General features: G+C 41.6%; 1 protein-coding gene across 1 annotated transcript in view; it reads right to left on the bottom strand.

The window, feature by feature from the left end:
• slc9a1a (solute carrier family 9 member A1a) overlaps nt 1-14,658 on the bottom strand; it is a 60,121-nt gene that overhangs the window by 29,389 nt on the left and 16,074 nt on the right. The window contains exons 2-6 of the mRNA XM_072548168.1: nt 8,118-8,578; nt 7,275-7,525; nt 6,121-6,338; nt 5,033-5,229; nt 1,289-1,378 (exon numbers count right to left, since the gene is read on the bottom strand). Coding sequence (XP_072404269.1) covers nt 1,289-1,378; nt 5,033-5,229; nt 6,121-6,338; nt 7,275-7,525; nt 8,118-8,578 — 1,217 coding nt within the window. The remainder of the gene's footprint in view (nt 1-1,288; nt 1,379-5,032; nt 5,230-6,120; nt 6,339-7,274; nt 7,526-8,117; nt 8,579-14,658) is intronic.

The raw sequence follows: 14,658 nt of genomic DNA, 5'->3' as shown, positions 1-14,658 counted from the left end.
TTCTTAAGTTCCTGTCCTGCTGAAAAGTCAGATACCCATGAATGGATGTAGGTTTGCTCGCTGAGCTGGAAGGTTCATTTTCAGATGTTTTGTCATCCATACCAGGTTACATCATCAGTGAGCCTCCGGATGAAGCACTGGTAGTATGGCCCGCTTTTTATTTAGGTTTCCTTGGGTTGGTGATGTCATTTCCTGTTCTTTTTCTTTGCCGGGGGGGGGGAATTACCATTTCCTGAGAAATGACACCACACCAGTAACTGACACCACCAACCCAAGAAAACCTAAACACATAAATAAAAAGTGGGCCATTTCACCAGTGCTTCACCTGGAGGCCCACTGAAGATGTTACCTGGTACGGTGAAATGTCTGATAATGAACCTTCCAACTCAGCGAGCAAACCTACACCCAGAACCTCAACCTCAGCTACAAATCTTCTCAAAATTTGCTAACACCCATGAATATTATGTTCCTAGTCTGGTCACCTTGCAATCACATCTATGAAATAGTTGTTGAGACTTACATGTTTATGTTTATTTTTGTCATCTGTTTTGCCTCGCATGTCACGTGGACTCAAATAGAGAGCATGTAATTCTATATTTTTTTTAACGAATGTTGATTTTATCTGTGTGCAATAGTCCATAAGCTCTGTCATTTCTGCTACATTCTGGTTATTAATTTCCATGTTGCTATCCTGCTCAACACTTTGCACTTTCTCTTTATTCCAGTATATATTCCTTCATGGCCCCAATATTTAGTTTTAAATCCTCTCCACTGCCCTGGCTATTCAAATGCCAGGGCAATGGTTCCAGGTGAAGACACAGCTCCTTCTTTCCAAGGACTAGTGCCTCATGAATCAAAATCGATTTCTTCCACACCAGTTTGAGCCATACATTCGACACTTTCATCTTAACTATCCTATCTTAATTCACTTGTGGCTCAAGTAGCAATCCTGAAATCATTATCTTAGTAATGTCTGTACTTGGGCACACAAATCTTTCTGCATCTCCACTATTCCTAGTGTTCCACCATTTAGAAAATATGTTTAAGCTCTATATGGATGTGACCTCACACATGGACACAGGTACTTTAGTTTTGCAAACTGGCAATCTATCAATGTCCCTTTGCATCACGGAATATGTACTGCCTTACATACATCTATGTTATGGGATCACCCACTATATATTACATCCCTATACGATGACACAGGACAGAGTGGAGGCACAGAACAGCAGACATTCAAAATGACCCAACACTGAATCCGGAGTGCTGCAATGGTAGCACTCTATACCTGTGTGTGGATTTCCTCGTTGATGGAACGTTTGGAATCTTGCTTCTTCTTCACAGCGAGCAATTCCACCAATGGTCGAATAGTCATTCCCTACCAAACAGACAGATTTAATCAGCATTGTGCAGAAATAACTTCTACCTACCATCAACCAAAGCTCCACAGGAACCAAGAGTTTACATTCATTCATTCTTGCTAATTTTCTGTTGGCATTTTAAACTACAACTGGTGCTTTCATTTGCAACTACTACCACTTAATGAAGACCTTTAATACCAAAAAATCCCAAAATATTTTACAGTTCAGTGGTTTAGGACATTCAGCCTTGGACCTTCGGGTGACCATCCTCCAAGGTGGACTTCGGGACAGGCAGCAGAGAAAAGTGGCCGAGCAGAGGCTGATAGCTAAGTTCGGTACCCATAGGGAGGGCCTCAACCGATCACATTTTAGGTGAGGCTTAAGACACTCTGCACTCACTACACACACACTTTCCAACACTCTCAACCCCCATCCCAGACACACAGACACACACACACAGACAGACAAAGACCCACATGCACACATATATTTTGTGGGGTGAATTTGTACTTGCAGAGTTACATTGTACTTTGCTCAAAAACTGCATGAAATTATGTAAAACTCTGTTATCTCACTTTTTAGATTAGAATCAATTTAAACATCATGGCATAGACAGAGAAGACAGGGGGCTAACACCTTCAACATATTGTCTAGGTATCACCATTGTTAACAGCTAACCTGAGAATGCAACTTAAAAAAAGGTTTTGTGATTTACACATGAAAGAAGTGAAACTATCACTGTATTCTAACAGATGAAAGGCTTAACAGACAATCAATTTTTCAATGTATAATTTCAGTTACATCATACTGTAAATTTTTGCGATAAATTCTGTGTTACGATCGAGCCCTCCACTATCACCTGATGAAGGAGCGTCGCTCCGAAAGCTAGTGTGCTTCCAATTAAACCTGTTGGACTATAACCTGTTGTTGTGAGATTTTTAACTTTCTACACCCCAGTCCAACACCAGCATCTCCAAATCATTCATTCTTGCTAATTTTCTGTTGGCATTTTAAACTACAACTGTGCTTTAATTTGCAACTACTACCATTTACTGAAGACCTTTAATACCGAAAAATCCCAAAATATTTTACAGTTGCAATTTACTTAAATATCAACTCAAACAAGTGCAAGAGGAAGATTTTCAGGAGCATCTTAAAATAAAAGAGGTATACAAAGTAAGAGAGACTTTAGGAGGAAATTCCAGAGCTTTAGACCTACGCAGCTGAAGGTACAGCTGACAATGATCCAATCATTAAAACTGGGGATGTGCAACATGTCAAATTCAAGTCCCAAGGCTCCAAAATTGGATGACTAGCTGATCTCCAATTTACAGATTACAGGACATTAAGATTATTTTGTATACTAATGAAGCTTGCATTATAAAAAAAAACTTGCATGATCAACGGTTGCTGCAAGGCTAAGGTATAACAGTATCTGCCAGTCCATGGAACAATGTCACAACAATCTCACTTCTTGTACTCAATTTCTCAGATCAGATAAAAAAGGGAGCTTCTCCAAAACTGTACCAGAATGAATCATCACAGATATTCATGCTTGCTGGCCCATTGCCAGACCCTTCCTCTTGCCCATCAGTAACCCTCTCCATTGCTCCATCTCTGGCCTTCTCCGTGACATGCATACAGAGCCTAGACTAGATTTCAGCTCTTCCAAAATACTGCAGCATTATAAGCTCTCTCAAATCCCCTTCATCCATCTCTCATACTTGCAATTGTGTTTTGACAACATATCAGTTTTAAAATTCTCACCCAGATTCAAATTCCTCTAAGTGTTGGCTGTATCTCATCTCTTTACCCTCCTTTTGTCATTTAAATAATGAATTTTTAGATGAGAGTTTAGAAGGTATGGTCAGTAAGTTTTCGGACAACACCAAAATTGGTGGTGCAGTGGACAGTGAAGAAGCTTATCCAAGATTACAAAAATCTTGATCAATTGGGTCAATGGGCTGAGAAGTGGCAGATAGAGTTTAAATTTGGATAAATGAGAGATATTACATTTTGTAAAACAATCAAGGGCAGGACTCATATAATTAAAATTAGGGCCATGCTCCTTGGATGCTGCCTGACCTGCTGCGCTTTTCCAGCAACACATTTTTCAGCTCTGATCTCCAGCATCTACAGTCCTCACTTTCTCCATGGGGACTGTTGTACAACAGAGAGATCTAGGGATTCAGGTACATAATTCTTTGAAGTTTGCATCACAGGTAGACAGGGTGGTTAAGAAGGAAGTTAGCAGGCTGGCCTTCATCGCTCAGACCTTTGAGTATAGGACTTGGAATGTCATGTTGAAGTTGCAGAGGACATTGGTGAGGCCTTTTCTGAAATACGGAGCCCAGTTCTGTTGCCCTGCTAAAGGAGGATATTATTAAGCTGGCGAGGATTCAGAAAAGATTTACCAGAATGTTGCCAAGAATAGTGGGTTTGAGTTATAAGGAGAGGCTGGATAGCCTCCTTCACTGGAGCATAGGAGATTGAGGGGTGAGGTTCATAAAATCATGAAGGGTATAGATAAAGTGAATGACAGGTCTCTTTCCCTGCGGTGGGGAATTTCAATACTAAGGGGCATAATTTTAAGGTGAGAGGAAAAAGATTTTAAAAAGACATGAGAGGCATTTTTTTTTAACATAAAGAGTGATTCATGTGTGGGATGAACTTCCAGAGGAAATGGTGGATGTAGGTCTATGTACCATGTTCAAAAAACATTTGGATAAGTACATGTGAGGGATAATGGGCCAAGTGCAGGTAGGATGGACTAGTTTAGTTTGGGATTACGGTCGGTATGGACTTTTACTTCACTTAGACCGAAGAGCCTGTTTCCGTGCTATATGACTTGATTAATCCTCCTGCACTACAACTCTTCAAGGTCTATGCAGTTTCATTCTGCCTTCCTGCATGCTCCTGATTTTCATTTCACTACCAATGCCCTTGTTTTCCTCAGTCCCAAGCTTTGAAAAGTCTTCCTTAAAGCTCTCTAAATTATTGTGCCTATTTGTTTACGGTGTGCTCAAACTATTCAGCCAAATGTTTTCAAAGTTTGGGAGAAGATTTGTAGCTCGGGTGCTCGTTGTTGTGGTTCTGTTCGCCGAGCTGGGAATTTGTCTTGCAAACATTTCGTCCCCTGTCTAGGTGACATCCTCAGTGCTTGGGAGCCTCCTGTGAAGCCTTCACAGGAGGCTCCCAAGCACTGAGGATGTCACCTAGACAGGGGACGAAACGTTTGCAAGACAAATTCCCAGCTCGGCGAACAGAACCACAACAGCCAAATGTTTGGCCAGCTGTACTCGTGGCTCAGTAACTGCTCCAGCAATGTGCCTTAAAGTGTTTTACTACACAAATTGTTGTTCATCAGCTGAAATCTCCAGAACAGAGAAAGAGCAACAAATACTGAATTGCTCTTGGTCCACCAATCCACAGCATGCATACAATGAAACATACATGGCCCATTGTGCGCAAATGTGCAAGCCCCAGCCTTTAAACACAAAATGTCTAAACCTCAGAATGTGCACACTTCAACATGCACGGAGAAATGGCAACATGCTCCACCATGTGCACAGATGCCACATACACATTCCAGCCTTCAGCAAGAGAACATACCGGTCATAGTGTAAACATGTAAATGTATAAGCTACACACAAATTCACAAATAAACAAACCTGAACAAAGACAGTGAAGAATATAACTGTGATAATGGCAGTGAGGAACAAAGTTCGAGGGAAAGATTCACGCAGCAGATATCCAAGTGAGAAGGCGATGGCTCCTCGCAGTCCCCCATAAGAAATTATAAACTGGTCCTTGGGGGTGAGTTTCACAATGCGAAATCTGTTAAGTATTAAAGTGAGACCCAGGACACCTGAAAGAAAACAACAGATTTACAGGCACAGGACCTTAGTTCAAAATTCCACCATTGTCTGCCATCTTTGGGATTGCTTTTAAAACCAATGTTGCCAGTTGGTTCAGTTGTGGCACTTTTACCTCAACCAACACTTTGTGGATTTGAAGCTAGGATACGTATTTTCATAATCTGGAGAGGAGGCATGCACATGAGAGAGTGGTGGGTGGTGGGGGGAATGTGTTGGCAGCAAATGATGCTGTGGCTTAGGTACCTTTGTAAAAGACAACAAAAATATTTTATTGTTGAATTACTTCTTCTCTAATTTAGTGATTATAATATCCAACAGTAAAGAGACTGGGCTCATTATCAACAGTTGCTGCAAGGCCAAGGTATAACAGAATCTGCCAGTCCTTGGAACAATGTTACAACAATCTCGCTTCCTGAACTCAATTTCTCAGATCAGATACAATTGTCATGTTTTATTTTCTTGCAAATGAATGATTGTTTCTTGAATTGATTGCTTCTTTTCATGAATTCCACTTCTTTGTGCTCATAGCATCAGGGTTCAAATATGGAAACATCAATTCTACATCTACAATCCCTTCAACGCTTCTTCCCCATGTCAGATTCAGCAACTCAGGTAAACTCTGGTGACCAATAACAAATTAACCCTAATAGCTCATGCTTCTGATTTAAATGTGAATTCTTCTATTACGACAGTCAGTTATTATGATCAATGTGTGTTTGATTGGGTTGTCATGGAAAGCAAGCAAGCAAAAGACCTCAATAAGAAGCACCAGGGTGTGGGGAGAGAAAGCAATGGAGTCAATCAGAGGTGAGGCTGTACCAACTGTACCACTAGATAGCCATGCACTGTCACCTAAATGTGCAGTACCTTTTAGGTCTTACCTAGGACTCGACCAATCAAGCAGAACATCACTGTGCAGCTTATGAAGATCCAATTCCACTCATGCTGACCAGCAAGTGTGGAAACACCCAAGAAGATAAAGATGAGTGTTTCACTCACGCTGCTCCACATCTTTAGGAAATACTTAATAGTGGTGTGAGACTTATGAGAGATGTTTGCCTCCACATAAGGACGCATGATCACTCCACAGGAAATGAGCCTGAAAAAACATAAACCAACATACAATTTAATTACAAAAACTCTGATTGTGTACATGCTGCCCTCCTCAAACAGTTGCTCCCAACCATGTGACAGGAAACAGCAAGAAACATAACGCCAACAGCAAAAAAAAAGAATTTATCTTGTGTATCTGGAGGTACATTCTGTCTTTCTAATCTTCCAGAACTAACCAACGTCAGAACTGCCAGTCTCTCAACCCTCAAAGTTCTACCCACCTGCCTTCAAACACACACATCCAACTGTGCATTAGTTCCATCTGTCCTTCCTCTCTCAACAGTGACCTCCCCCCCCCCCCCCACCCCCCCCAGCCCCTTCAAACGTTAACATCCACCTCCCTGGAACAGTGTGCCCTCTGCCAATTTCACTTGGAACAGTCAGTGCTCCCCCAAACACACACAAGTCCACTTTTCAGATGGTTGGCCCATTTGCAATCTGAAACTCCCCCACACAAAACAGTATGCAATTCCCCCAGTCAAACATAATTCAAAACATTAGCCTGTTCGCATCCATCCAAATACATCATCTCTCAATTCCAGATGCGGTTTACCCTTGACCTCTGAAATGTCCCAGTAAGCCATAAAGCTATATCACATTGGTACAAAAAAACCCCACTATTGATGTAGAGGGGGCTCAGCACAATCCTTTCAAGGACAATCAAAAAAGTAATAAATACTTTCATCTCAAGAATAAATGAAAGACAGCAGCCTGCCTTGCCTTCAACAGGAATTGTGTGCTTACTGATCCCTGCACTGCTGCAAAGGTCTGACTACCAACACTAAGTGCACATTCCCATCAAAAACCATTAAGTACTTTAGACAAAGGAATCTCACACACAAATCAATGCACAAAATTCAAATAGCTTGTATCTCACACAGGAAAGCATCACTGACCACTTAATAAGTTTGAGGACACTTACGCCATGATTCCTGACAGATGGAAGATCTCCGAACATAAATACGCCATGTAGCTGTAGAGGAAAACGAAGAGTGGCTCGATAACACGAATACGTGATGTAAAGCGAGAGGTGAAGGCAGCGATAAGCCCATAGAAAATTCCAACAAAGATGCCTCCGAGAGCCACCACGAAGAAGGACAGGATTCCTAGGATAATCTCCTTGGCGCCAATTTCTGGATCACTGGCATATTCCTCAAGGAGATGATAGAGCACCTGCAAAATTAACATTTGGATGTGCAGTCACATGATAAGAAACAAAAATCCATCCTGATGCAGGAATTGCTTAGGCAGATTCTGGGGCTCGGGGTTACAGGACAAGTGGCGCTGGTACAGTAGGGTATTAGATTACTTACAGTGTGGAAACAGGCCCTTCGGCCCAACAAGTCCACACCGACCCGCCGAAGCGCAACCCATCCATTCCCCTACATCTACCCCTTACCTAACACTACGGGCAATTTAGCATGGCCAATTCACCTGACCTGCACATCTTTGGACTGTGGGAGGAAACCGGAGCACCCGGAGGAAACCCACGCAGACACGGGGAGAATGTGCAAACTCCACAGTCAGTTGCCTGAGGCGGGAATTGAACCCGGGTCTCTGGCGCTGTGAGGCAGCAGTGCTAACCACTGTGCCACCGTGCCGCCCATGCTTGGGGTGCCACGAGGATGGAGGGATGCTTTGAGCACCATGAAGAATGTTGGGTTGGGCAGTGGTTGGGGCACAAGAAAAGAGGAAGTCTGGAGTAAGAGAAGGTAATGAGGCAATTTGTTGAAATTAAGTTCCAGACATAACTTACTACACTCACCACAGTAACTGCATCATTGAGCAGAGACTCTCCAAATACCAGGATGTGCAACAATTCATTGATGTGAATCTCTTCAAATACAGCTAGCACAGCCACAGGATCCACAGCAGAGATGATGCTGCCAAACAGCAGATTAGGCAGTAAGGTGATGTGTTGCAGTCCAGAGCCCTGGATCTGGCACACCGCGAACAGTAGTAACCCAACAAAGGCAGCATTCCACAGAGTCCCAAGCACGGCAAAGCTTAGGATAGTTCCCAGGTTCTCACTGAAAGGCCGGGTGGGTAAGAAATAGCCGGCATCCAGAATGATGGGTGGAAGGAGATAAAAAAAGAATACATCTGCTTTCAAAATGGGTGGGGTTTCTCCAACGGCCTTCAGTAGACCACCCACTATCAGACCAACACACACCAGCACGCAGCTCTCTGGTACTATCGTTGATACCTTTGGGAGGAAGTGAAAACCTAAAAATAGAAAACACTCATCAGGGCACTGGCAAGATATTCCAGATAATAATACATTGACAACACCAGAGAGGGCACAATAAATACAGGATGCAACAGAGAAAGAGTGAACGTGCAACAGACCGTGAACAGAAATTTATCAAAATGTTAAACCTACCTTTAACTCAGCAAGCTGCATTTATATAGTGTAATATACAACTCCATGGAGATGTAAAGACAAGCAGAGTGGGACTGGAAGGAACAGAAAGTTTAATGACATTAGCGAGTAAGGTCCACAGAAACAGTAATGGGGCAAAAGGATTGTTATCTGAATATGCAAAATACTTGTGATAAGATAGGTGAGCTAGTGGTACAGATAAAGAGGAATGGTTCAGATTTAATGACTCTTACAGAAACATTGTTACAAGATGACAATATCATAAAATAAATGGTCAATGGAAATGTGACAACATTTCAAAAGATAAGGCAAATGGTAAAAGAGACAAAGTCATCCAGACAGTAAAGGACGTCAAAAGAACTATAGGAAGAAAGGACCTTGAATCAAAAGATCAGACAGTAGAAACGTTAGAATTTACTCAGAAATATTCTGAAAAGTGTCATTCTCCAGGCCTATGGTTTTCATGATATTGACCTATACTTTTGAATATGTGCCAAAGTAACTCAAATATATTCCAGAAAGGTTGGCTAACGTGGTGCCATTATTTAAGAAAGGTAGTGAGGAAAAGCCAGGGAACTAATAGACCGGTGAGCCTGACATCAGTGGTGGGCACATTGTTGGAAGGGATTCTGAGGGACAGGATTTACATGTATTTGGCAAGGCAAAGATTTTATGTATGGGAAATGATGTCTCCCTAATTTGATAGAGTCTTTTGAAGTGGCAAAGAAAATTGATGAAGGCAGCATAGTAGACATTGGCTGTACGATTGCAGTAAGGCATTTGACAAGGTTCCTCATGGTAGACTGGTTAGCAGGGTTAGATCAGATGGAATACAGGGAAAACTAACTATTTGCATACAAAATTGGCCAGAGGGTAGGAGATAGACGTGGTGTGGAGGAATACTTTTTGGACTGGAAGCCTGTAACAGATGGTATGCCAAAAAGATTGGTGCTGAGTCCACTGATTTTTGTCATTCATATAAATGATTTGGATGTGAATATAGAAGGTATCGTTAGTAAACTTTCAGATGACACCAAAATTGATGGTGTAGTGGACAACAAAGGAGGCTACCTCAGAGTACGTTGGGATCTTGGTCAGGTAGACTGAGGAGTGGCAGATGCAGTTTAGATAAATGTGAGGTGCTACATTTCAGTAGGGTAAATCAGGGCTGGATTTATCCATATAATCAAGCGGGTTAAAAGGGGTCATGAAATAGTTTTAGTGAGCAGAATTAAGGGAGAATCCCAAAGCATTTTATTCTTATATAAAGAAACTGGTAACTAGAGAAAGGATTGGTCCACTAAAGGATAATGAAGAAAAGGTTGTGTGTCGAACCTGAGAGAATGGGTGAGATTCTGAATGATTACTTTGCATCAGTGTTCACTGAGAAGAACATGATGAATGTTGAGATTAGAGATAGAAGTTTGATTAGTCTGGATCATGTTGACATAAATGGGGAAGATGTGTTGGGTATGCTAGAGGTTATTAAAGTGGATAAATCCCCATGACCGGATGGGATCTATCCCAGGTTGCTGAAGGAGGCGAGAGAGGAAATAGCTGGGGCCCTGACAGATATCTTTGTGGCATCCTTAAATACAGGTGAGGTGCCGGAGGACTGGAGGGTTGCTCATGTTGTCCCCCTGTACAAGAAGGGTAGTAGGGATATTCTGGGTAATTACAGACCAGTGAGCCTGGTGTCGGTGGTGGGAAAGTTGCTGGAGAAGATACCAAGGGATAGGATCTATTTATATTTAGAAAAGAATGGGCTTATCAGTGATAGGCAACATGGTTTTGTGCGGGGGAGATCGTGCCTAACCAACTTAATAGAGTTCTTCGAGGAAGTGACCAAGTTGATGGATGAAGGAAGGGCTGTTGATGTCATATACATGGATTTTAGTAAGGCGTTTGATAAGGTTCCCCATGGTAGACTAATGGAGAAAGTGAAGTCACATGGTGTGCAGGGTGTTCTAGCTAGGTGGATAAAGAACTGGTTGAGCAGCAGGAGACAGAGAATAGTAGTTGAAGGGAGTTTCTCGAAATGGAGAAAGGTGACCAGTGGTGTTCCACAGGGGTCAGTGCTGGAGCCACTGTTGTTTGTAATATACATAACTGATCTAGAAGAGGGCACTGTTGGTATGATCAGCAAGTTTGCTGATGACACAAAGATTGGTGGAGTAGCAGAAAGCATAAGGGACTGTCAGAGAATACAGGAGGATATAGATAGACTGGAGAGTTGGGCAGAAAAGTGGCAGATGGATTTCAATCCAAACAAATGTGAGGTTATGCATTTAGGCAAGACTAATTCTCGAGTGAATTATACAATGAATGGAAGAGCCTTGGGAAAAGTTGATGGGCAGAGAGATCTGGGAGTGCAGGTCCATTGTACCCTGAAGGTTGCTGCACAGGTGGATAGAGTGGTCAAGAAGGCATATGGTACGCTTGCCTTCACTGGACAGGGTATTGAGTATAAGGGATTAGTGGTGCTGGAAGAGCACAGCAGTTCAGGCAGCATCCAATGAGCAGCGAAATCGACGTTTTTACCTTATTGAGTATAAGAACTGGCAAGTCATGTTAACATTGTACGAGACATTGGTTCGGCCACATTTAGAATACTGTGTACAGTTCTGGTTGGCACATTACCAAAAGGATGGGGATGCTTTGGAGAGGGTGCAGAAAAGGTTTATGAGGATGTTGCCTGGTATGGAAGGTGCTAGCTATGAAGAGAGGTTGAGTAGATTAGGTTTATTTTCATTAGAAAAAAGGAGATTGAGGGGGGACCTGATGGAGGTTTATAAAATCATGAAGGGTATAGACAGTGTGGATAGAGACAAGCTTTTTGAAGGATTCAAGGTGAGGGATGGAAAGTTTAAGGGGGATACACTCGGCAAGTACTTCACACAGAAGGTGGTGGGCGTTTGGAACACGTTGCCAGCAGAGGTGCAAGAGGCAGGCACGGTAGATTCATTTAAGATGTGTCTGAATAAATGCACGAGTAGGTGGGGAGTAGAGGGATACAGATGCCTAGGAATCGACCAACAGGTTTAGACAGTACATTTGGATCGGCTCAGGCTTGGAGGGCCAAAGGGCCTGTTGCTGGGCTGTAAATTTTCTTTGTTCTATAATGGTAGGGAGTGTTCACAGTTCCTTGAAAGTGGAGTCGCATGTAGACAGAGTAGTGAAGAAAGCTTTAGGTAGACTTGCTTTTATTGGTCAGTACATTGGGTATAGGAGTTGGGAGGTCATGTTGCGACTATACAACACAATGCTTAGGCTACGTTTGGAACAGTGCATTCAATTCAGATCATCCTGCGATAGGAAAGACGCTGCTAAACTTGAAAGAGCTCAGTGAAGATTTACAAGGATGTTGCCAGGGTTGGAGGGATTCAGCTATTGGGAGAGGCTGAATCGAATGGGGCTATTTTCTCTGGGTTGAGGGGTGACTTACAGAGGTTTATAAAATCATGAGGGACATTTTAGATTCATTTTAGTGATAATTTTCTGATGCAGTAGTCTCTTTCAGACTCATGATCACTAATTTTGACCTGACTTTCACTTAATTCGGTCAGCCCACCAAACCTCATTTCTTGGCTACACTTTTCCACTCTTCCAACCAATAGCTTCCTTTGAACGAGTCACCCAAGTACCCATTCTGAGTAAATCTTCTGTGGATATGATTACTCTCATGCACATGACCATCCTTCAGACAACTATCACACAGAGTTTGATTTACTACATTTAGTTCCTCAGGACCCTCACCATAAAGCATAAATATTTGAAGGCACAGATTTTATAATCTGTGCAAAGTCCAGGATTTTTAGGTATCTCCATTTAACACAACTGAATCTTAACAGGTTGATTGCCATGTGTAATTATTGCCTATTGTAATCTATGTTATTAGCCGGGCTCTTCCATTCCTCAGAATTCTCTCTTCTACAGCATATTAAATCTCCTGAAGTGAATTCTTAGATGATCCGACAATATACTGCACGTTTTTTTTGAGACTTCAGCCTTGTGCGAAGCATTCAAATATACAGAAAAAACTAAAACTAACTTCTCCAGTACAAGACCAGCTTATAGATTAGAAGATAATGTAGGATTTCATATACACCGAACTGCATCCTCCAAGATCTGTGCATGAACCACTTCAAGCCACTATGTCAGTTTGTGATTAACAAATCGATGTTTATGCACTATTTCATCAATCATAGAATGATCTTTTTTACTACTAAGAGAATTTTCAACTGCATGACTGTGCAACTCATGCTTTCACATGCAGCATTGTACTCACCATTAGCAAACGTATCGCAACTTGCAGTCAGATACTTGGCTGATTACCCAGATCATGTCCTTACCCACTTTTTCAAACTCTTGTTCATAGTAATCTTCTCAGCTATGTTTGTAGAAATACTTAAATCAGACAGCCAGATCAATAAATTGCAGGATGAAAGTATTTCTTTGTTCTATTTTTTCAGATCAATGACAACCATCTTGTGCTAATGTAAGGTTTATAACGGAAAAACACAGTCTACTTCAGTACTTTTACCGAGATCACTAATGTTTGTCAGCCTGTATTAGTTAATAAGAAATGTGAGCAAATTGCTTCTAACTTTAAGACAATGCTGTTTTTGTATCCTGATCATCGAACACCAACAATACCTGACTAACACCAATGAGAAGCATCAGGTTTTGCAACCACAAACAAATGGAAAATACTGCAGATGCTCAAAATTGAAAATAAAAACTGACAACACTAGAAAAACTCCAGAAAATACATCAACCCAAAAGGTTAATTCAGCTTCTTTCTCTACAGACACTCCCAGATCAACTGAGTCCTTCCAAATTTTATGTTTTCATTAAAACCAGGGCTCTCCTGAATAAATGAAAGATCAATGGTTTTTCCAAAAATTGCTTAATTAAGCTCCATATGAAGTTTAAGCCTTTTTTTCATGGAATGTTTAATAAACAGTCGGAACACGCGGACACTTTACAACCTGTGCAGCCAACTCTCTTAAAAGGCCACCAAATGCTGGATCATCAGCATCAACTCAGACTTCTCAAAACTTTGGTGGTCAGTATTTGACAATAAAGACCTTCACAAGTCAACAAACATCCCAGTGTGGAGAATGGTTGCTGTCATATCCCTCCTATATGGTACTGCAGTGAGATTTGGATGTGCATCAGCAACAAATAAGAGTGCTAGAGAAATTCCAAAGGCAATGCCTCTGCCACACCTTCCATATCAATGGGAGGACAACTCCAGAACTCTCTACGTGAAAAGGTACTAAAGACAGATTCCTTGAATCTTTTTTAAGGCAGAGGTAGATGGATTCTTGATAAGAATAGGGGTGAAATGTTTTGGGGCATAGGTGGGAATGTGGAATATTCAGATTAGCCAAGATCTTACTGAATAGTGGAGCAGGTTTGAGGAGATTTGTGGTCTATTCAGTCTTAATTTCAGTTTTTCAAAGCCACCTTCACAAATATTCAAGGAAAACACCTACAATTTTAGACAAACTAGGCATAAAATCCTGATAGTTGAAAACCATCTGTCCCACTTGGTCATGCTTCCTCAAACAGCCAACGTACCAGGCAGGACAAAAAAAAATGCTGGAAGGTCTCTTTGAAACTCTCCATGAAATACAGTATTGATATTTATGACTGGGTGGAGCTTACTGCCAATCGTTCAAAATTATAACAACTTGTCTATAAAGCTGTATAATGCTGAATCACAAAACCTTATTAACCAGAGAGAGAAGAAAAAGGAAGCAAATGCTGCAGTATGGATTCTCCACTTTTTAGGATATCCTGTCCATGCCTAAAGAGCAGAGAATTGAGAATCAGTTGTTCAGTCACATGAAGACCACGGCAGAAACCCAGAGCCTTGTGTAAGACATCAACCTTGAATTGAGACATCATGACAATG

This window comes from Chiloscyllium punctatum, chromosome 27 (assembly GCF_047496795.1).
Source record: "Chiloscyllium punctatum isolate Juve2018m chromosome 27, sChiPun1.3, whole genome shotgun sequence".
In the NCBI taxonomy this organism is placed as follows: Eukaryota; Metazoa; Chordata; class Chondrichthyes; order Orectolobiformes; family Hemiscylliidae; genus Chiloscyllium; species Chiloscyllium punctatum.
The sequence above is the reverse complement of the archived record's forward strand: the minus strand, read 5'-3'. Positions and strand labels throughout refer to the sequence as shown.